The 24,654-nt window shown below is 40.7% G+C and overlaps 1 protein-coding gene across 1 annotated transcript in view; it reads left to right on the top strand.

Moving 5' to 3' along the window:
• The window catches only part of FAM102B (family with sequence similarity 102, member B), an 86,081-nt gene that overhangs the window by 57,397 nt on the left and 4,030 nt on the right, over window positions 1–24,654 (top strand). The window contains exons 4-10 of the mRNA XM_012648520.1: window positions 4,909–5,025; window positions 9,246–9,292; window positions 15,888–15,991; window positions 19,860–19,955; window positions 20,087–20,276; window positions 20,374–20,501; window positions 21,265–21,334. Of these exons, the coding sequence (XP_012503974.1) occupies window positions 4,909–5,025; window positions 9,246–9,292; window positions 15,888–15,991; window positions 19,860–19,955; window positions 20,087–20,276; window positions 20,374–20,501; window positions 21,265–21,334 (752 nt within the window). The remainder of the gene's footprint in view (window positions 1–4,908; window positions 5,026–9,245; window positions 9,293–15,887; window positions 15,992–19,859; window positions 19,956–20,086; window positions 20,277–20,373; window positions 20,502–21,264; window positions 21,335–24,654) is intronic.

The following is a 24,654-nucleotide window of genomic DNA, read 5'->3' as shown; positions in this document are numbered from 1 at the left end:
GGCCGTATTCTTTCTAAATGCTGATTATGGGATGTTATTTCTTTAGTTTCCGCTTCCCTGCTAAAGGATGATCTCCGGTTTGCATTAAGCCATAGCGACTGATAGTTCAAACAGTCTCACCTGGGAGTATTCCCAGGCCTATGGAATGGAAGAGCACCCCTCCCCTGCGCTCTCTTAGTGCTCTGTATGTACATGATCACTACTGTCCTTTGTCACTTTTACTAGCTGTATGAAATTACTAATGAATGCGCTCACCTTTTTTTGCTAAATAGAAGGAATTGGTAATTAATAACACTACCAGAAACCCACATACTCCTCTTTATTTCCAGTCTCTGAATGGTATCTCCATCAATCCAGTCATCTGAGCCCAAGTGCCTGTATGCTAATTTTAACCACCAAATCTACCTAACTCCCTAAATCTAGTTAGTTGCAATGTCAAGATGTTCTTTGCTATAGGTAACAGAAAACCCTCTTCAACTAGAAATTTTTTTTTTTAATTTTTGTTTTTTGAGACAGAGTCTTCCTCTGATGCCCCAGCTGGAATGCTGTGGCATCATCATAGCTCACAGCAACCTCAAATTCCTGGGCTCAAGGGATCCTCCTGCCTCAGCTTCCTGAGCAGCTGGAACTACAGGCACGCACCACCAGACCTGGCTAATTTTTTCTATTTTTGGTAGAAATGGGATCTTGCTCTTGCTCAGGCTGGTCTCAAACCCCTAAGCTCGAGCAGTCCTCCTGCCTTGGCCTCCCAGAGCACTAGGATTACATGCGTGAGCCACTGTGCCCAGCCGAAATTTTTTTAATGTCAGAAAACAAGTAGATGTGAGGTAGAGCTGCTCCACAACTTGTTAATCCACTGACTGGAGAACATCATCAAGAACCCGTATTATTTTTCTCTTTCCATTCTGCCATTCTCTGTGATGACCTTGTTCTTGGCTAGCTCCCTTCATGACACCAAGTGGCCGACTGCTCAAGTTTTAGTCAACGCATTCACATATGACAAAATCCAGCTACGTTTCTCCATGTATTACTTTTTTTTCAGTGAGAAAACTTTTCCTAGATGGCTCTCAGAGGATTTCCCCATACCTTTCATTGATGAGAACTAGATTATATGCCCACTGCTAAACCAGTTGTGGGCAATAGGAATGGATTGCCTTGGTTAGCTTAGACTGATCACAGTTTAACAGTGAGCTAGGGGTTGGGTTACCCTCCTTGTGCTCATGGACAAACTGAGAGGGGGACACCTTAATAAAATCAAGCTTTGCTGGCAAGGAGTAGCAGGGTGTTGGCAGGTGGGGCAGGCAAGGTCTGCAGTAGTTGACAGATCCTCTTGATTTTTCTCTTCTAAAAAGCTCTTGAAACCATGCCTTCTCTGCATTCCCAAGGCCACTGCCTTAGGTTATGCCTGCATTGTTTCTTACTTACTGACAGTCTGCATTAGCGCTCTGTCTCATCTCCCTTCCTCGGTTATCTCCCTCCATCCTCCGTGTTACCACCAGAGTGCTCTTTCTAAGATTAAAACAGGGTCATGCCATTCTCCCACTTTTAGTCCTTCAGTGGCTATTCATTGCTTATAAAGTAAAATGAAAATTTCTTAACCTAGGATGTAAGAGCCATCTTGGTTTGTCATCTCTTCTGTTGGTCTTCTGTGCACATGAGCACACGCACACTCATACACTCATCCATATGCTTCAGACACGTCCTCATGGGCTTTTTGGAGGATCTCATGCTATTTTAGCCTCTTTGCCTTGTGACTTCATATTTTCCCTGCCATGCATGTATTTCTCCCTCCTCTTACACTGTTAGCTTATATATCATTAAAGGCTCAACTTAGTCATCCCTCTGCACTGAGAACTTTTTTTTCCTCTCTTTCTTGTAATTGTGTTTTTCCCTATCACAGCATTTATCATACAGTATTATGGGAAGTTGTTTTCTTTTCAATCTTCCCCTTTTAAACTCTAAAAGTAGGAATGATTCTGCATTCCCAATGCTTAACATTACCTGGAATGTAGATACTGAAAATTATTTTCTGAATGAATTAATACCTACCAGAAATACAGCTAGTATATATGTATTATATGTATGCCATTTATGAGACAGTTATCTCAGTACAGCCAAAGAAAAAATCATAAGGAAACATGGACTCTCTGGTACTTTGGTAGAATGTTAGCTCTTTGAAGGCAGAGTATTTGTCCTGTTCATCACTGTCATCCTGTGTCTAGAACAAGGCCTGGCACATGAAAAGTGCTTGATATAATAAATGATGACCTCACTCATTAGTAACCTTCATCCTAAAACATCACATTGACATATGCTACCTTTTAATATACTTTCTTAATGGGAACTGTCTTGGTTTGGACTGCTATAACAAATCATCGCAGACTGGGCGACTCAAAACAACAGAAATTTATTTCTCATAGATCTGGAGGCTGCGAAGTCCAAGATCAACATACTGGCAGATCCAGTGTCTGATGAGGGCCCACTTTCTGGTTTGCAGATTGGCTGTCTTCTTGTTGTATCCTTACGTGGCAGAGAGCAGAGAAAGAGGAAGCAAGCTCTGTCATTTTTAAAGGGCGTTAATCCATTCATGAGGGCTCCATTCTGCATTTTTCCTGGCACTGTTCTAAGTACTAGAGATACAACTGTGAGCAAAACAGACAAAACCCCCTGCCTATGTGGAGCGTACATTCTAATGGGGGGTTGGAGGGGTAGACTACAAACAAAATAGCCATGAAATAACCATGTACATGTTATGGTCATAACTACTAGGAGAAAAGTAGAGCAGGTAAGGAGTAGCAGATGGTAACTACGAGGTACAGGAGAGAAGAGCGGCTTGTTGTAGGGTGGTCAGGGAAGGCTCCTTTAGAAAGATGGCATTTGAACATTGACCTGAAAGGAATGAAGGAGAAATCTTTAAGAAGATCTAAGTGAGAACATTTCAGGCAGAAGAACAGTAAGTATTAAAGGCCTTGAGGTAATCTTGGCATTTTCAAGAAATAGGACAGTTGCAATAAGTAGAATAAATGAGGAGAAGAGGGGGCAATGAGGTTGACCGGGTGGCCAGGGACAGAGGAATCAGAGGCAGCATAGACAGCCCTTTCAAGGAGTTTTACTTTAAAGGGAGGGGTCATAAAAATGGATCAGTAGCCTGGAAAGAGGTGTGGAGTGAGGTTTAGTTTGTTGTGGGTTTTTTTTTTCCCATGTATTCATTAAGATAGAAAACCCAGCATGTTTGTGTGCTGATGGGAATGATCCAGCAGAAAAGAAGAATTTTAGAATGCAAGAGAGCAGAAAGAATTGCTGAAGCGATGAGCTCGAGTAGGCGAGGGGAGAGTGGTTGGCCTCAGGAGCACAGCCGGAGCACTGTGAATGGGAAGGCGAAGTGTGGGCACCGGTGCAGGCAGGTGAGCGGATGTAGCTGGCCATAAGAGCTTGTGGAAATAAAGTGCTCCTTTGATTGCTTTTGTTTTCCCAGTGAAACAGGAAGCAAAGTCATCAGCAGAGCAGAGTGGGAAAGAGATGTTCACCGAGGAAGGATAATGTATGCAATGTGTGGATAATGTATGATCAGATAGTCACGGGACCTTCACATGCTCAGCCGGATGTGGCTTTGACCTGAACATATCCAGGCTTTTCCTGCTGATCTGTCGGCTCCCTGAAAGAGGCAGTACGACCAGAGTAACCATGTGAAAATTAGGTAGCTGTTACCTGTAGTTAGATGTGTGTCTGACTTTTTTGCATTTGGGGCTTGTGGCCGTTCCTTCAACTGCTCTCTAAGTTTTTATTCTTCATTCTTTTTGTTCTAGTTAAAAGCTGCTAAAATCACGCTCCAGCCTGCAATTAAAATCTTCGTCTTCAATGCCATTTATATATGCTCACTACGTCTTTTAAAACCATAAAGCAAACAACTTAAAATCACAGCAGTGTGTTTGAAATGTATACTTTTTATTATATATTCCTGGAGACGTGCTTAATTCATTGCAAGCTCAATTCATTTTTTGTTAATCAAAGACTCTATATACAATCATATAAAGTAGACTTTATTCAAAAATAATGATATAAGAGGGTTGATTTGTTGTATCACTTGGAAATGAGAGGCAGAGTTGAGCAACATCATAGGAAAGATTATAGGGGCAACCTTTGGTAGTTGCAGAAAATGGGGACCAAACCTGGGTAGTAATAAGGCAGAGGAACAGGTCTGAGCTGAACTTCTGCTAGCAGCAGAGAGGATTGGTGTGGGGCAGAGCTCTGGGAAAGGGAGGAAGTAGGTTCCATAAAGAGAAATTCAGCTCAAGGTTGATCAGCAAGGCAGATGATGTAGGAGGTGGTGAAAAAGAAGGGGCCTATACCAGAGAAAGTGTGCGATTCATTTAAATCATTGTAGTTCTCATATGGAGAGTGAAACCTTAACATGCGACTATCCGCAGTCACCAGTGGTTAGCTCAGCATAGAGCCAGAACCCGGACAGACAGAGGAGAATCTGATCATTCTTCTCTGTGTGTATGCAAACGATCATGACTGGATTGCTAGTGTTCCTCACAGCGTGGTGTGAGTACCACTGCTGCTTGCAATGATTTTAGTTGTTGGATATGCATTATTTTTACTTTAGTAGTAATATATTTATTTCACTGTATACAGAAAAAATATATTTAGCACATCATGTCTATGATTTCAAAGATCTTGTTGTTTAAGACAATAGTAAAGCAGGTAATAAATTTTTATAAAAAGCAAACCAATTTAAAGACACATAAAACAAATCATAGAACAGGTATTAAGATGGCAAAAACTGCAAATAACTGAAGTTTGAGAAAACTTGTCTAGGGTATGGGTTGAATGTTTATTTTTAATGAGGATATGATAGAAGCCTACTAGATAAGTCTATTAATATAATTATCTTTCTTTTCATAGCTGGGCTTTGCAGATCTAAACTTGGCAGAGTTTGCTGGATCAGGAAATACCACTCGTCGCTGTTTACTGGAAGGCTATGATACCAAAAATACAAGACAGGATAATTCCATTCTTAAAGTAAGCATGTTTCAAGATTTATATGTCAACAAATGAGATTTCCTGCCTTCAAATAAGCATAGGTATATGCTGTCAGGGACAAGATGTGAATCAATACTGAAATCATAAGCTGACCACACCACTGAAATGTTCGCCACCTAGGGAAAAAACCTTTCCTAATCACAGAGGCAGTGAAAGTAGTGTGTTCACCTTCATAGTCCTAACGCGTTTGTCTTTGGTGGTGCAAACCTTCAGAGAAGAATACACATACCGCTACAACATAAGAGCTCACTGGGAGAAAGGAGCGTGATGCATGAATGAACACATTAAAATGTTTGTCGCTCTCTAAAGGTGATTTCCAAAGCAACTGTGCTGGGTACATAGAAGTCACTGGGTTCTCTTATAACTAGTGAAGTGACAAGTGGAACCCACTTCTGGGCATCTGCCCTATTGTTTCCAATACCGTCGGGAGCCATGTATTCTGGTAATCAGAGAGAATATATACTTCATAGAGTTGGTGGGCATATTAAATGACATCAGTTGAGAAAATGCTTATAAAGTACCTTGCACCTAGTAAAACTCACTGGATAAACCTTTTGCTGTATTTAGTTGACCCCACGATGGTAAGTTATTGTCTTAGTCCGTTTGCATTGCTTTAAATGAATATGTGAGGCTGGGTAATTTGTAAAGAAAAGAGGTTTATTTGGCTCATGGTTCTGCAGGCTGTACAGGAAGCATGGTGCCAACACCTGCTTCTAATGAGGGCTTCAGGGGGCGTCCACTCATGGTGGAAGGCGAAAGCGGAGCAGGTGTGCCACATGGTCAGCGAGGGAACACAAGAGGAAGGGAGCACAAGAGAAAGAGAAGGAGATGTCAGACCCTTTCAAAACAACCAGCTCTCACATGAACTAATGGAGGGAGAGCACACTCATTACCACAGGGAGGGCACCAGGCCATTCATGAGGGATCTGCCCCCATGACCCAAATACTTCCCCGTAGGCCCCACCTCCAACACTGGGGACCAGATTTCAACATGAGATTTGGAAGGGTCAAATATCCAAACTATATCAGGTATCTAATACGAAGAAAGGAAAATAATTCTGAATAAAAACTGGATAGTCAAGTTAGTGGAGCAAAGAATTACCTTATACCTACAGTTTTCAAACTTTGTTTTCAGTAAACATTAAGCTGTAAAGATACGAAAATGCCTTAAATGATTATTGTAGCCAGTCTATCCGTGGCACAAATTTAGCAGCTGTAAAGAAAGGTGAGATGAGTAGTTGATACGGGGAGGGAAATGGTGAAAGAAGACAAGGAAGAAAGAAAAATGTGATGATATAAACTTCTGTGTGCATCATGTTGATTTTGTAGTTTTATGGTTATATAACTGAAAATCATTCAGAGGACTTGCCCATACCTCTACGAGATAGACAGGGTTAGATGGATGGGGATAGATTGTTATTCCAATTTATGGATGAAGAAGCTGAGACTCAGAAGGTTAAGTATCTCATAAAGGTAGTCAGTGGTGGGCTGGGTATGGTGGCTCACACCTGTAATCCCAGTGCTTTGGGAGGCTAAGGCAGGAGGATTGCTTGGGGCTGGGAGTATGAGACCAGCCTGAGCAAATAGCAAGACCCTGTCTCTACAAAAAATGAAAAAATTAGCCAGGAGTGGTGGTGTGTGCCTGTAATCCCAGCTACTCAGGAGGCTGAGCGGGGAGGATCGCCTGAGCTCAGGAGTCAGAGGCTGCAGTGAGCTATGATCAGGCCACTGCACTCCAGCCAGGGTGACAGAATGAGACCCTGTCTCTCAAAAGAAAAAAAAAGTAATCAGTGGCAGAGCTGAGAGAATGCATATCTTCCGCTGCCTGGTCAGTGGTCTTACTTCTTCATATTTCTTATTTAAAAAGATGGATAATCCTTCTCTGAATTGTAGTGTTTCCATTGGAAATTGAAATAACTTTTTAATTTTAGACCCTTGCATTCCTCAGAGCCAGCTCGTGGAGTAGTTTCCTTCCAGCTCCCCATATCCCCCACTTTGTCCTGTCAAAGGCATATGCTTTGATGATCACAACATGGAGCTGTAACACCCACTCCCTTCCTGAGCTCTGTTATCTCCTGACCACCTTGTCACTCCTCTCTCTTGTTCGTCGATGACTTAGCTCCTGGCTCACAGTTTTTCTCTACTTCCCTTCTCCTGTCATCGTTTTTTGGTGGCTTCCCCGTCTACGCAGGTGAATTCTCCTTGTGGACTATCATATATGTGCCTAAGGGCTCTCAGTTCCTTAAACTCCTTATCTCCAGCAATGTTTTCCTCTTCCTCATCTCAATTCCTACTCCCATGGTCACACTCTAGACTTTCTTACCCCTAGGAACTTCACCACTTCCAAAATTTCAGTTTAAAGTTTTCTTCCCTCCTACTGCTATCTTGTGTTTCTATCCCTCTTGATCTACTAGTCACTTAGCTATCTTTAACCTTACCCCTGTCTCACCATCCATCAGTTCCCACTTGCTTCCACTTCCCTCTTTATCCAGCTTAGATTCTGTAATTATCATACCCTTAAAAATACCCCTGCCCCTTTGCCCCATCTCCCCCATTGCTCTCCCCTGAATAACGCCCAGCCCCAATTGCATTCACTTGAGCATCCTGCTTGCTGAGCATGGCTGGAGGTCACACAACCAGGCCAGCTGGCATTACTGAACCCCTGCTCACTGCCAGCAGTTGTAACCTACTGTCTTTTTAAGCTTCCTTTTTAAATTTTAGGTATTCTGTTTCATACCTTCTTTCTCCTATATCCCCACACACTGTTCTTCCTCTCAGCTAATGGCTTTGCCGTATCCTTTATTGAGAAAATAGAAGCCATTAAACTAAATTCCTGCATCTTCCCGTCACAGAATTTACCTGTCTCTCCAGCCTTGTTATCCTTTTTGCCTCCTATTGCAGTGGGTGACATGTCCCTCTTCCTGTCAGAAGTCAGCCCTTCCTCCTGGGTTTCAGAATCCAAAGCTTTGCGCTTGGATTATCCCCTCTTCTAATCATCTCCTCTGTGAATGATCCAGCCTCATCAACATAGAACGGAACAGCTCTGGTATCTCCCATATTTTTTTAAAAAGGCAAAAAATAACAGCTTATCTCCTCCAACTGCTGTTCCACTTCTCTGTTCTACTTTACTACAGGATTTCTTAAAAGCTGTATGTGCCATCTCCACATCCTTTCTGAGACATTCATTATATTCAAGCATGCTGTTCTGATGGAGTTGGAGAGCAAACTGTAGGGTTCTATGAAAGAAGAGGTGATGAGGAAACCACAGGAGGATAGGTATGGTATTTAAGAAAAAAAGAGAAAAAGAATAGTCATGGTGGCACTGAGATGAAGAGATATGAATTAAATAAGGTCATATAAGATACATATTAGCCTTTTGCTGAAAAACATGCAGTAATATACGTCTCCTGTTATTCATTAAGACCGTGAATTTTGGCACATGCAGTCCTGGGTTCAGATCTCAGCGCTGCCCTTCACTAGATGTCTGATTTTGAAAATATCCCTTATTCTCCTGGGCTTAAAATGAAAGTGTTGCTCTCCCATAGGAGTATTACAGATTAAATGAAATAATACATATGAAACATTTAGCTTATGCCTGGCACATAGTGAATTCTCAAATCATGATTGTTGTTAATATTGTATTATTACTGTTATCATTATTATTCCCATAAGAACATAAAAAGGTCCTATGATTGATTGTTAAAAGGTAGTCAGCAACTAGAGAATAGCAGCATCTCAGAAAGTATTACAAAAACTTTAAATGCTGATCTAAAACTGGAACAAAAGCCAGAGTTTTCTACTCTTAGAAGCCTCTAGCAGGCATCCCTTGAACATGGCAAGTTGGAGGGAAACATTATCAGACACTTAGACACCACAGGAATCTGAGAGCACAGACAGATAAACTAAATTAGCACAGCCACACGCCCAAGGATTATTACTAGCGAATTATTATGACTTTTTGTTTTCATCATTTCCGCTCTGATTTTTGCAATTACAAGGTTTTGAATGGTAAAAATTATCTTTAATCTATATGAAGTGGGAATTTAATATTGGATATCACCTGATCTAACAATAATTTAATGCTTTCTAAATAGAAGATACTGGACTGGGTGCTATGGAGTAAGCGTAGGTTAGCAGAGTATGGCCTCTGCTCTCAAGAAATCTTTTATAATCATCATATTTCTTATTCTTATGTTTAGGTTTTGATCAGTATGCAACTGATGTCCGGTGACCCATGTTTTAAAACGTAAGTCGATGCCCAATAAATGGATTATCTATCTGAAGTATAGTGGGTATTTGTTTGTTTAAATGGTTTATATTAATATTATGTAGTGCTAACAGACAAATACCAGTGAAGGGATAGTTCCTTTCCTAGGAGACTGACCTGACCCATAAAAGTTACTATTATGTGTTACGAAGTGAGTGCTCCACACTCTAAATTACTTAAGCCTTAGGTCTTTTGTCGTCTTCTGATTTGGGGTAAAATTATACAAACTAAAATTTTTAATATGGCTTCTGTGAACATATTCATTTCTTTAGTAAACACCTATTAAGTGCCTTACCGTGTGCTAGGCCCTGTTCTAGCTACTAGAGAAACAGCAGTGAACAAAATAGATTAAGTCCCTGCCATCTTGGACCTTATATTCTATGAGGAAAACAAACAATAAACTGCAAGGAAATATATAATATAAAGACGGTGATAAGTGCCTTGGAGAAAAATAAAGCAGGGTAGCAGGGCCATGGTGGAGAGAAATGTTGCTATTTTATGTATACTAGTCAGGGAAGGCCTCCCTAGTAAAGGTGATATTTGAGTAAAAACCCGAAGGAGGTGGGAAGCAAGCCATGCAGACATCTGGGGAAAGAGCGTGTGAGGTAGAGGGAACAAGGACAAAGGCCTTGAGGGAGGAGTGTTCTTGGCCTGTTCCCGTAACTGCCAGGAAACCAGTATGTCTAGAGCAGAGTGGAGAGGAGGGTGATGGAGATGGGGTCAGATGATAAGAAGTCTTGTAGGCCATTATAATAAGGACTGCCACTTACACTGTAAGTGGGATAAACAGACAATGAGGTTTGGAGCAGAGGTGTAAAAGTATATGACTTATGGCTGCTAGGTAGGGAATAGACAATTTGTGGGAGCAACGAAGGGGACAAGGACAGAAATAGGTAGTTGAGGCTGTTTCAGCAATCCAGTCAAGGGGCCTGAGTAACTGGAAGAATGACATGTCCGTTTCCTGAGATGAGCGACTACATGAGGAACAAGTTGGGAGCCTGAGAGTGAGACGTGTTAAATTTAAGGTCGCTGTTAATATCCAGCCGGCCACGTCAAGGAGGCAGGTGGATGCATCCACTGCAGAGCGCAGTGGGGAGAGCCAGCCTGGAGATGTACCTTTAGAAATCATGACATCATCAGCATACGGATCGCAATCGAAGCCTTGAAACTTGATTAAATGACTGGAGGGCATAAGTATAAACAAAAAGCGAGGACCACAGACTGCGGTTGGGGCACTCCAGTGTGTTAGAGGTGGGGGAGATGGGGACAGACCAGTACAGGAACAACCAGTGAGACAGGAGAAAGGAAACAAAAGAGAGTACTGTCCTGAAAACCAAGTGAAGAGAGTGTTTCAAAAGAATCACCTGCATCACGCACTGCCGAAGCAGGTCTCGGAAGGTGAGGACTGCGAATTGACTGGATTTTGCAGTGTAGAGACTGTTGGTGACTCTGACAGGCACTTCGATAGAATGCTCCTAGTCTAAACCTTTTTTCTGGAGTCGGCTAAAAAGAGTTCTGAAGGAGAAAAATTAGAGACAGTGAGTATAAATAATTCTTATGTGGAGTTTTACTGTAAAAACAGAGCAGAAATATGAGGTCATAAGTAAAGTGAGGATGTGGGGTAGGGCAGGTTTTGTTTAATTTTAAGATGAAAGATAGTCCAGCATGTTTGTATACGGATAGGATCGGCTCAGTAAAGAGGGAGAAACTGATGATTCAGAAAAGAAAAGGGACTGTTGCTAGAACAGCGTCCTTGGATTGTCACGAGGGATGGAGACAGATACACAGCCGTCAGTGCAGATGCATGAAAAGTGGAAACATATGGAAGTTCCTTTCTCTTAATAATTGCTCCAGATTTCTTAATGAAATAGGAAACGTGATGATTGAAGAGCAAGAATGGGGAAGACAGAGGTAGGGGTTTGAAGAAAGAGGAAAAGGTATGTAAAAGTCTCCTCAGAGAGTGTTAGGGTGAACTGAGTGGGGAAATGCAGGATTGCTTGGCGGCAGCTTTGAAGACAGTAATTAAAAATGAAAGTTCATTGGATATTATTTAAATATCTGAAAAAAATATTTTTAGAAAAGTAAAGAAAACATTCGCCAGGTATAGTGGCGTGCGCCTGTAGTCCCAGCTACTCAGAAGGCTGGGGCAGGAGGATTGCTTGAGCCCCGGAGTTTGGGTTGCTGTGAGCTATGATCACGCCATTGCACTCTAGTGAGGGTGACAGGGCAAGACCCTGTCTCCAAAAAAAAAAAGAAAAGAAATGATTACTATATATATATATATATATATATATCAATATCATGTTTTTATATATATATCAATGTCACGTTTTTAATAGTTCTTGCTGTAACTTAGCAATGCCCACATAGTTTTCTGTTTCCATACTATCTTGTAGAAAGATATGTTTTAATACAAATCAACTCTTGATTAAAACTATACATTTTCCTTTCACTTAGCCTTCCTGTGCTGCCTTCTTATAAACCATAATTTCATGGCTCCTTTATTTGCTGCTCTCTTGGGACTAAACAATTTTTGCTATACTATTTTTGGACTTTCAGGTAACTGTTTTTCTAGTGGAATCAGTTTAGGGTAAAATAAGAAAAGGAGCAGCAAAACTTAGTAGAAGAAAATAAATCCATCATTCCTTTTCATGAACTTTTTATGGACACTCCCTCACTGGCCCTTTCTCTGTCCTTTTACTTGTGAAACTCACATACTGAAGGGCTTGAAATAAATAGTTTAATGTTTTTATATTATCTTCACAGATGCGATTCTGGCAATCTAGAATTTATATTTACGGAGAAAAACTTTTGCAATTCCTAAGAATAAACAGACCTTACCTAATTCCAAATACATAAAAGTATTTTTCAGAAGAATCAAACCCTCGATAGTTTTTCTTTTTCTCTTTGAATATCTGAAATCGTGCAAATGTCAGTGAAAAAAAGGGGAACTCTAACACACCCATGCACTGGCACATACTGAGTATGTATTGAATAGAAAAACATTTGAAGTACTGAAATGTAAAAAGTAAATTATTTTTATCAGGTTATATTTAAATATATCTCAAATATGTAAAATCACATTATTTTAGAGCTGAAAAGAATGTTAGAAGTTGTCTAGTCCAGTGATTTTTTTTTCAGAATATTTAGCCACAAAATCCTTTGCTCAAATATATTATGAATCCTAGTATGTAAAATTTTTCTGTTCAATACTCTCCCCTAGCTACTTTCAGAAGTTGCTAAGGCAGTTTCATGGAGCTAGTTTAAAAAGAAAGTATTGGTATAATCCAAGTTCTTATTTTACAGATGAGGAAAGTAAGGCACAGAGCAACTGAGTGACTTGGCTGAGTATCTCTGTGTAGAACAAAGATGAAATAAGTGCTGGAGGGCTTCATTTGACCATTCTCTCTGCTTTTGTCTGTCTTTGAATTTTTTGTGATATAAATTAAATTTACTAAAAACTGGTACATTTAAACTAGAAGAACAGGAATACAGCAGATCTTTAGCATTCTCAGATTTAAATTCTAGTTTTAATATTTTATGAGCAAAAGATGTTGACATAGATTGTATAATTTTTCTGAAACACAGATTTTATATTGTGAGGCCAGTATTTATGAAGAAGAAAGCTGATAAGTCAACCTGGAACTACCTACCAGCAACTCCATTTTGTAGTTGTACAACTCATCAAATAGCCACCGACTCTTGTAAAAGAATGAGACTGACTCTGAAAAGTGCTGATGAAGAAAAAGAATATATTGAGAGAAAAATTGTTTACCGTACTGGCATTTGATAATCTGGTAGTAAAGCAGCTCTAAGGATGATATAACTCTCTTGAATAATAAGATTCTAAAGCATTCAAGTTCTAGAAGGAAAGAAATTGCCGTTTGTCAAAATACTTTCATAAATGTTACTCTCTCCCAACTTAATTCTTGAAACAAGTCTTTCAATTCTTGAAACAAAAACTCTAAGTATTATCCATATTTTTGAGTGAGGACATTGAGACTCAGAGGTTACGGAACTAATTTTTCCAGGGTCTCAGGACTCATCCAGTACATGTGTATTGATTGCCTGCCACATACCAACATTTACCAAGCTAAACAAGACCAGCCCCTGCTCCGAAGAGATTCGCTGTTTGTGTGGGGAGACAGGCACCCAACACAGGGTGTTATTAAGACATAGAGGACAGGATCCCTAACCACTGTTCCTTGAAAGTCAAGGGAATCTTCACTGAGAGGGTGACACTGAACTAAGTTTTAAAGGATGAATAGGACTTTTCTAAGCACAGAAGGTGGGTAGGGACATTCCAGGAAGAGAAAACAGTTTGCACAAGTTTGTGGCATTGTGATATGGCACGGAATGTCAAGTAGGTAGTATTGTCATTTTAGGAGGCCATTTTTCACATATTCCTGACATTCCTGTAAAATTAAAGTAATCCTATCTCACTCTATAATTGAGCTATTTTAAGCAATTTCTCCTAAGAAATATAAAAACATTTTCAGAACAAAGCGGGTAATAGAAAAAAACTGGCACATGACAAGCACTCAGTGGTGATTATTCAGCAAGACTGAGTTGTCTGGGGAGACGAGAGAGCTGCCAAGGCCCAGCTAAGATTTTAGATTCTAAGTTTCCTGTGTTCTCAGTCCCCATATCAGTTAATTTTCTTCATGATGCTTAGATGTCCCAGTATTGGAGCAGTTAGTACAGATGGCTGACGTTATCAAGGGTTGGGATTCTTCAAGTTTTTTGAGACGGCAGAGAAAAGGTGCCACATGGAAGGAATTGCTTAGAGTGTGTGGCTGTGGAGCCGATGGGGACTGATGGGAGGAAAGAGGGAAGAGGCCAGAGTGTGGGCCTTCTCAGGGGTCGGGAAGCAGGTCCGAGAGGTAAAAGGATGGAGACACTGTAATTGGGCCACCTGTGAAAGGAAAAACAAAGGAATTGGCATTAGAAAGACTTGCAGGCGTGAGTCAGCCTTCAATAATGATTATAACTATACACTCCATTCTCATGTGTTTCTTTTTACATAGGAGCTTTTCCTATGAAATATTAAATGCAAGTTGGTTTTTTTTAAACCAAGCTATTTTATATCATTTAAAAATATAGTTGGTAATTAAATAGGTAGGTCTAGCCCAGACTGCAAAGGTCCTTGTGTGCCATTCTAAGGAGTTTAAGCTTTATCCTGGAGGAGCTACTGAAAGATTTTAAATTAGAGAGCAACATGTTAGAGGCATACTTCAGAAAGACCACAGTGACAGCATGGAGTAGAGGTCAGCAGACCAGCTAGGAGACTTGCAGTCAGCCAGAAGAAAGGTCCAAAGGCCAAAACTCGAGTACTTAGTGGAGATGGAGAAGAGATGATGAATAGGAAAAATGTTGGGAGAGAATCTTTGGGATTTGGAAATTGATTAGATATGGGGAAAAGTGACTAGGAAGGAGGCAGAGGTGATATCCAGGATTCTAGTTTTGGTGACGTCGTGGATTGTGATGGCATTCACAGAAAGAGAATACACGAAGAAAACAGGTTTGGGGAAAGATGAGTTAAGGGGGCTATATATTGAGTTTGATGTACTTGTAGGACAAATACTTGAAAATGTCCCACTAGGTCATGTAAGTATAGAATTTAGGAAATCCTGGGCTGGAGTTAGTCTATAAATTCAGATTTATATATTTATAGATAGATTTAATGGTAATCTTAAACGTCTATGTCCCCAAGAACCCAAGTAGCCTGAGGATTCCATTGAGATAATATGGTAAGAATTTAAGAATTGCCACACAGCAGGTAAGCGTCATGATCCCTTCAGCCACCTTCCTATTTTATCTCAGGTCACCAAGGGACAGTTTCTAGGAAGATGTGGATTTCCTCTGGATCAACCTCAAAAAGTTAGGGATGTTTTATAATAAAGCTCCCTATGCTGAAAAGAAAAAAACCATTAGAACTCAAACTTGCCCCTCCTTGCTTCACAGCTTCCACTCGCAATAGGTCAGGAGCTTTGAATTGGCCAAAGTAGATCCATTACCTCCCAGAGCATTCAGGCCAGAAGGCAAGTCTAAGTAACTACGACTCTCTGCAGACTCTCCCTGGGCAGGTGAGCTGTTGACAGAGAAGAAGGTAGATGATAAAACTATGGATACGATTTAAGAAGTTAGTGGGGCCAGCAAGAGAGTTTAGGCTCTGAAGCAGGAGGCATGAGGTATTCTCCCAACCTCAGATGCAAAGGCGCTTCCTTGCCCAACTCAGAGATGCCCCCTGCCTCGTCTGAGTTGAGTTGGCAGGTAAAGCACCCCTCTGTTGATCAGTGCTGGCCCCTCTCTTTTCAGGACTCCGTGGAGGCAGTGTCCTTTCTGGTCTTGCCTTTTTTGCTGTGTGAAAAACCTTCTTCCCCTCATGAATTTTATTCAACTTTTGAAAAGATGCTTATACATTATTTGTTGATTTTTATTACTTTCACCCTCAAAGGGATAACATTAGTAGGCAGCTTAAATTAAGGCTAAGCTTGCCAATCACTAACAGTATTTCAAACTTTCAGGCTCACCCATAAGTCAAGTTCCGATCCTTAGAAATGTTTGTTTACAGGCCTCCCTCTACATCAACGTCTATACCAATTGCTGGTGAATCTGAATCTCTGCAGGAAGATAGAAAAGGTGGAGAGACTCTCAAAGTGCATCTTGGAATAGCAGGTATGGATGTGTAGCCTACCATTTTTTTAATTTGTGAGACACAGTACCACTTAATGTCCTAAAAGATTCCCAAAGCCCTTCCATATTTAAAATTTTAAGGGTATATGACTTGAATTGGGCCAGGAAGTATCAGCAGAGTTTTTATTGTACAGTCCTTGGTTAATTCAGTGCTTGTTTTGTCTAAAGTATTGTGCTCTTACAGATTAAAAGCTAGATGTTACAATGGCTCACAACCCCGCTGTCTGCACCTACTCCCCGTAGATAGAACAGGACGCTTCAGGATTTTTCCCATTCGACATACCCAGCAACTGCTGCCGGTCAGCTTGGGTGTTGCTTCTCTTCCATGAATCACTTTCCCGTCAGTGGTTCTTAAGCTGATTGTGCATCAGCGCCACCTAGAGGGCGTGTTAAAGCACAGATGGCTGGCACCAGCAGCCAGAGATCTTGATTCAGTAGATGTGGGTTGGGGCCTGACATTTTGCATTGCTGATGCATTCCCAGGTGATGCCGATGGTCCCCAACCACGCCTTGAGCTCCACTTTGAGCAAACTTCCATCAACAGTCAGAATCTGCTCTAGGAGTTAAAACAGGGTAGGGAAAATGTCAAGTCAGATGGAGAAAAAGGGCTTGGGGTCTTCCTTCTATCTCCCATGTTACGTGAACAGGGTATATTTTTTGAATGGAAAGAAAGGTAAAGTTATATAATTCACACTTTCACCACCTTTTCAAATATGCAAATATATGGCTTCTTATAGATAATGGTTACTATGAAATTTCCTGATTTAGGATCAGTGACTCCTTTGGGTACTTTCAACCATTCCATGAGCTCCTTCCCTTCAGCATTTAACTAACCTGAATTCTTTCCCATATTGAAAAAATAAATAAAAACCAAAAACTCATTAGCCCTAAATCCTTCTTTATCTGCTGCTCTCCTGTAGGCTTTAGCAGGCTGGTCCTTGCTATCTCTCTTTCTCCCTCCCCCCGACCTCCCTCCCTATATATAGATTCATCTCTGTGTGTGGGTGTGTATATGTATGTGTGTGTGTGTGTGTGTGTGTGTATGGAGAGAGAGAGAGAGCATCAGGAGATGATATATATACCATACGCTTTTTATAGCCAAACTTCTAGAAAGAATATACTGCCCATTTATTCTTAAACACATTTGCAATCTGGCTTCCATCTTCTGCCCTCTCTTGATGATATCTCCAGTTACATGATTGTCCAATCCTGTGGGCCTTTTTCCTGTTCTCATCTAGCTTGGCCACTTATTCTTTCTTGAAGCCTTCTCTTCCTTAGCTCCCACCTCTCTGACCTTTCCTTTTCTAGCTTCTTGGAGGCTTCTTCATCTGCTTCCACCTTCCTCTTAAATATTGATGTTCCACAAGGCTTGTTACCCTCTACTTACGTTCCTGAGCAATGTCATCTGTACCCTTGGATTTCACTGTCACATAAATGTAAATGTGATCTTGTAAATATAAGTTAAATAATTTTAATTCACAAATTTATGTTGCCTCTGGACCTCCCTCCTGAACCGCAGGTATATATATCCAAATGCTTTTGGGAAAGGTCCACTTCATAGCAAATGTTATACTGAAATCCATCTGTTTATCTTTCTCCCAAGCCACACTCTAAGTTCTTTATGATCAGGTCTTACTTGTTTTTGTGTCCCCAGCATAATGCCAGGGACAGAGTAGAAATTCAGTGACTGAATAGGCGTGCCCAGGTGTCTCAAATTCCACCTATCTAGCCCAATTCTTCCTAACTCTTCCTTTCTTATTTTCTATCTCAGTTATCCTGACACAAACTTCTACCTAATAATTGAGTCCTATTATTTGTGCCTGCTAACCATCTCTCACTCTCAGCTGGATTATTATGAAAACCTTCACTTTTTTACCCCCGTTCATCCTATTGCCAGAGTGATCTTCCCAAAATGTAGATCTGGTCATGTCACACCCTTGCTGGAAGCCACCAAATTGTTTCCTCCTCTAAACTCATAGAAGGCCCTTCATCAGCAGGCACCTCCGCATCTCTCCAGCCTCTTTTTCCTCAGTCATCCACACCTGTGGTCCCCAACCCCCAGTACAGGTCCGCGGCCTGTTAGGAACCAGGCCACACAGCAGGAGGTGAGCGGCCAGCCACACAGCAGGAGGTGAGCGGCCAGCGAGTGAGTGAAGCTTCATCTGTATTTACAGCCACTCCCACGGCATTAGATTCTCACAGGAGTGCGAACCCTACTGTAAACTGCACATTTGAGGGATCTAGGTTGAGTGCTCCTTATGAGAATCTAATGCCTGACGACCTGAGTTGGACCCGGGCAGTGATGCTAGTGCTGGGGAGCTGCTGCAAATACAGGTGATCATTAGCAGAGAGGTTTGACTGCCCAGTGAATGTCACGCACTTGAATCGTCCTGAAGCCAGCCCCCACTCTGGTCCGTGGAAAAATTGTCTTCTTTGAAACCGGTCCCTGGTGCCAAAAAGTTTGGGGACCTTTTGGCCAATCTACACCACTACCCTGCACGCTAACCTGTCTGCTTCTCTGCAAACAAGGTGTGCTCTTCCCTATGCCTTTCCACACTCCTCTGGCTGCAGAGTTCCTATACCTTGTTAAAGTCCTGGCATTAGCTGCCTCTATGAGGTCTTTCCCTCCATTGCCAGGTTATGTTAGATGCACTGTTCTTTGGAGCTCTTAATAGCTTCTTTTTGGTGCTTATATTTTAATACTTGCCACATTGTAGTATAACTTTTGTTTCTACCTCTAAACTCTGAGCATGTATTTTGTCTTATTCATTTTGTACTTTCTATACCTCATACAGTATTGAGCACCTGACTTGGCAAAAGCTTAATAAATATTTATTGTTGTGAAAACAAGAAGACAAGTGGATGACTTGAGATCTGAGCCAAACCCAGGAGTAAAGGGTTAGCTCCTGATATGAACCAACTCTTTGAGTTCAGACTTTGTTGGTACTAACTTTGGGTTTGGAACCACTGTAGACATGCTCAGGATGCTTACAGTCTGTCCAGCAATGAGAAACCTTTGCAGAGGGCCACATGGCTCCAGTAGCTTACTTGTTTGGCAGCATTTGTTGGTCCAGCTACGTTCAATATCATTTATAGCACTGCTGCTGTAATAACTGTATTACTCAATTGCTTTCCTTCTGCTTCTAAGTTAAAAACAGTTCCAGTTTCCAAATATTTCACCCTAAGGAAAATGGCCACTGTTCTGCATTCTGTGGAAGAAGCCTGGCTCTAGAAGTACATAATTGGCACCTGGCATATGCACGTGATCAGGGACCTCCTAGAAATGGCCTTGACACTGCTTTTTGTACATTTACTTTGAAACCGAATACTATAATCAATTTCTTAAGAACTTTTATTCTCAGTGCTACGTTCCGTGCTGTGTTGATTGAAGCCACAGACATTGCTCAGATTATAGCCTAGCACTAGCAACACTAACGCTAAAGTAATAAAGTGCTGTTTAGATTGCTGCTGTGGTGGCTTTTGAGGAAGCAGTATTTCCTCAGAAATCACACTAAAACCTAGTAATTTTGTGAGAATTTATAAGAATACACTTAACACATTTTTATTAGAGAAATGCTGAATACAGAAACTGTAATAATTTTAAGACAATGTTTTTAAATGTTGGGAAAAACATTATAATTCTTCAGTGAGGTAAGGCATATATAAGTACTTTGTATTTCTTGCAAAAACAGTTGTTTCCATTGTATTGCTTTAAAGGGATGTCTATCACTTTGTAACGTGTTTTTCTTGATAATGAACTTAGAGAGTTTAGAAAATCTACAGATTAGAATACAAATTGACCATTAAGTTGTTGGCAGTAATAGTAATGTCATGTTATAACATACTGCAGATCTTTCAGCAAAGAGTGCCTCTGTTCCAGATGAACTTGGTGCCTGTGGACATTCCAGAACATCAAGCTATGCAAGCCAGCAGTCAAAAGTATCAGGTAGAGGCTAACAGTGAAGTTGAATTTCTTACTGTTCTGAGGGGATTGAACCTGCTCTGGTGTGGGGGAAGGCTGTTAGATTGCAGTGTGTTTGATACTGGTACTACACCCAAAGCGATTTTCCCTGACAGGGTATAGCACATGCCACTCCAGGTCATCTAGTTTCTCTGAGCTCTGCCACAGGAGAAATACCTCCGTAGGAAGTACGTCAACAGGAGTTGAAAGTATTCTAGAGCCATGTGATGAAATTGAGCAAAAAATAGCTGAACCAAATCTTGATACAACTGAGAAAGAAGATACAGCTTCAGAAAAACTCAACAGGTTTGCTTTTAGTTTAAAAGATAAATGTAAATTTTCAAAAAATCTTCGTTTTCACAAAATACTAAAAAGGAGGGACAAATTTTAATTCTTTTCAAAGATGTCCCGCGAAACAAGATTCTGTAGAATCCCAGCTGAAGCGAGTCGACGACACCAGAGTGGACGCAGACGCCGTTGTGGAGAAGATCCTGCAGAGCCAGGACTTCAGCCTGGACTCCAGCGCGGAAGGTGCGTGGTCGCTGTGAAGTGCGGTGCGCTGGGTCTGTGACCCGGCTCTGCAGGAAAGAGGCAGAACGTCGCAGCACACTTGTAAAATAACTTTCATGCCCATAAAATTCTCAAGACAACTCTGTAGTTCATTTATTTCTAAGAATGAATATTGAATTTGGAAAAACGACAAACTTTAGTTAAAAGAGTTCAGTTTTAAAGAAGGCTTTTATTATACTTTTAACTGTACATCCCTGTCTCCCATGTTCATATACCTTGCAATAGGTATCTGTGCCTGCTCTGTCCTAAGTACTTCAAGCCACCGTTATAATTTGGAGGGTTGGAGGGTAGTGGTCTTGAAACAATAGTAAATAACAGAATTCCTCATTCCTTGCTTAGTAGTTTGACTGAAACTGAAAATTTATATGCCACCGGTTTGAAAGGTGTAATTACTCATGTTGGTGTGAATAGCACTTAACAATGGACTTGGGTTCGTTATGTAACTGGTTGTAAAGAGAAATAATTAAACCTTAGTTGCGGAACCTTGTAGGAAGAGCTGTCTTCATTACTCATTGAAAAGAAAAAGAGCTTAAGGAAAGTTGATGAGAAATAACTGTTGGGATATCTTTTAAATTGCCTAGTTTAAAACATGTATGTAACTTTGACTTTTAAGTTTTTTATTTCTTTAATAAAATAAAATATAGACTATGAATTATTACAATATATTATTTGACCGTAGTCTAAGAACTGTACATGTAACAAACATTTTCAATGTATATTGCAGAAGAAGGACTGAGGTTATTTGTAGGTCCTGGGGGAAGTACAACCTTCGGCAGCCATCATCTTCCGAATAGGTACGTAGTACGAGTAGTATCTTATTAAAATACAGACTGTTTAAAAAAAAAAACTCATAAGTAGAGGATAAGGTCACAAAGTTCTTATTAGACTGAGGCTAGAAAACACAAATATTAGTAGTTACATGAGAAGAGAGTTACAGTCATTAGTATAGCTATCAGTTTCTCTTCTTCTGGGTAGGTTTGACATGATATTTTATAAGGTAGTTAATTTCCTTAGTTGTATTTCTAGAATATATTAGTAAAGCATTGTCCAAGTCACAATCTGAAAAGAACGTTTAGAAGAGTTTTTAGTCTGGTATTTTAGAAAGACCAACGTGAAATTGCATTTCCAGGCAGTCGTCTTATCTGTCGCGAGCAGTTGTGCAGCCACTCGGCAACATAGGCTGATATTAGCCTTTCTCCTTTTCTCTACCCCACCAGGATCTAAAGTAAATCCTAAGAAAAGTTCTGAAAACCAGACATCATTTTGGTAGTTATTCAGATTCAGATGAATAAAAGTCGCCTGCCAAACCTACCGCTGACTCTCAGTACTGCAGCAAATAGTAGCGAGCGCAGATACCAAGGAAGGGCAAGTTGGGAAATCTGCTCTCTCCCTCACTTCCCCACAGCCTGGTCCCTGCCCTTCTGTGCACCTCCAGCATGCTTCCATGGAATATTTATGAGGCGTCTGTGCACAACTACAGGAAGCCCCTTGGAGCCAAAACAATTATTTTATTCTCTCGTGCTCAAAACCTGAAAGAATTTTTAATTCATTTCTTCTACCAATACTCATTTTAATGAGTACCTCCTCTGTGCCCAGCACATTGCAGGGCCCAAAGATACAAAAATAGAGTCTAACAGCAAACACGTACACCGACAACTAACTGCAGTCAGATAGGTAGGTAAGAGAGGGACATAGGAAGATGCTATGAGAGAGTAATTTGAAAAGGGGCTTATAGAGGATGTGACACTATTGAATCTTTTTCATTGACTTGTCCACTCATTAAACTCAGTAACTATTTTTTATTGGGCCAACTCGTGGGAAAGGATGGAAGGAGGAAAGACCCAGGTCTTATCCTTAGCCAAGTTGGTCCACTGCCTCTTTTTGTAAAGAAAGTTTCGCTGAAACACAGCCATGGCTGTGTATATATATATGTATGTATGTATGTATGTATGTTGTCTGTGGCTGCCTTGACAATACAGTAGCAGAGCTGAGTACTGCAGCAGAGACCATATGGCCCACAAAGCCTAAAATATTTACTACCTGACCCTTTCTTGCAGGTGAGGTAGACAAATGAAAAATTATAATATTATTAATCTGATAAGTACTATAATACAGAGAAGTAGAGGGAACTCTTGAAAGAACAGAGATGGGACCTCAGATGGAGAAAACTTCCTGCAAGAGTTGACATTGAGGAGTCTTTGAGAGAGTAAAAGATAAGTAGGGGGCTTATTAGGCAAATATAGGGAGGACAAATATTCCTGGTAATAGGAGCAAATATTAATAGAATGAATTAATTAATAGAATGAATCTAAAGGTATAATTATAGGTAACACTGAGCATTTATTATTCATGTGCCAGGCAGAAGCACATATATATATTTATTATTTAATTCTTATAATGTCTCTTTCAGTGCTCACAGCATACCATAGTTTTTTAAAGATAGAAACAAAGATACAAAGAAGTAACTTGCCCAGGGCCTTAAAACTAGTACGTGGTAAAACCAATGTTCATACTGGTGTCTCTTGGAGTCCGACTCCCATCGTACTCCACCACTGTGCCTTACTGGTTTATGAACAATATGACGTACTTTGAGAATTGCCAGTAAACAAGTTCTTCTGAGGAGAGAGGCATATGGAAGGGAGTTTGGGGACATGTGGTTGGCAAGTGTCTTGGAGCCAGGTTGTAAAGGGCCTCACTTGCTGTAACAAAAGAGTTTATCCTTTCACATGTGTGCACTGGAGAACCATAGGTCATTCTTGCCGGGAAGCGACCTATCAGATTGGCATTTTAGAAAAGTAACTAGCCAAAATTTGCAGGGTAGAGCAGAGCAAGAAGAGACTAGTAGCAGGGAACCAGGTATAGAAAAGCCACGTTTATGAGGACAGTGATATGAACGGTGGAGAGAACATACGTTTTTGAATTAAGTAGACCTGGATTAACCTCCTGACCAGCCCACTTTTGAGGCCAGGTAAATTGCCTGACTGTAATGGAATTTTAGTTACCTCTACCGAAAAGTGGGGATAGCTATGCCTATCTCGTGGGGTGGTTTAAAAAGGTAAATGACATAGTATGCTCAGTAAGCCCTAGCTATTATTCGTTTGTGTAGAGGAACAGCAAAAGATACAGTTGTAACCAAAGGAATTTAAATAGTAAGTGGTAAAATAGTAAAATAGTAAAAATAGTAAAAATAGTAAAAGCATTAGCTGTCTCATCAGACTGCCTGGAGTCAAATCCTAGCTCTTCCCTTATTTACTGATGTTATTAACCCTTCTAAGTCTCACTTTCCTCATCTGTAAAATGAGAGTGGTAAATAAGTTACCTAACTCACAGGGCGTCTGTGAGGATTAAATTAGAGGACTTATGTGAAGTATTTAACACAGTGCCTGACATATAGAAAGCTCTCAATATATGCTAGCTGTAAGTGTTGTTGTTATTTAGATAATTTCTAGTGAGAGATAATCTAGAACCTAGGATATAAAGACATTTACATAAGAAAATAATTCTCGTTCTCACCCCCTTCCCAAATGACTGTAAGAATAATGACTCAGTACATGGAAGCCGAAAGTGAAAAGAGAATGGGCCATGGAGTCAGATAGACATGAGTTTCCTTTCTGCATTCACCATAATACCCAGCTTAGCTATGATCCTGGCAAATCACCTCTCTCACTTGCTACCAAAAAGAGAACTTCATCACTGGAGTTAACAGCACAGCTGTGAAGTTGGGCTGCTTGGGGTTCAGCACCAAGCTCCTCCACCTATAGCTTTGTGTCTTTGGAAAGTTATATCACTTCTCTCTGCCTCAGTTTCCTCACTGTAAAATAGTGATGATAATGGAAACTATCTCATAAAAAATTATAAGGTTTAAGGCCGGGCACGGTGGTTCACACCTGTAATCCTAGCACTCTGGGAGGCGAAGCAGGAAGATCGCTTGAGGTCAGGAGTTCGAGATCAGCCTGAGCAAGAGCGAGACCCTGTCTCTACCAAAAATAGAAAAAAGTTAGCCAGGCACGGTCGTGCACACCTCTAGTCCCAGCTACTCGGGAGGCTGAGGCAGAAGGATCGCTTGAGCCCAGGAGTTGGAGGTTGCAGTGAGCTATGATGATGCCACTGCACT

This window comes from Propithecus coquereli, unplaced genomic scaffold (genome assembly GCF_000956105.1).
Source record: "Propithecus coquereli isolate 6110/MARCELLA unplaced genomic scaffold, Pcoq_1.0 Scaffold289, whole genome shotgun sequence".
In the NCBI taxonomy this organism is placed as follows: Eukaryota; Metazoa; Chordata; class Mammalia; order Primates; family Indriidae; genus Propithecus; species Propithecus coquereli.
This window is presented reverse-complemented; position numbering and strand designations above follow the sequence as displayed.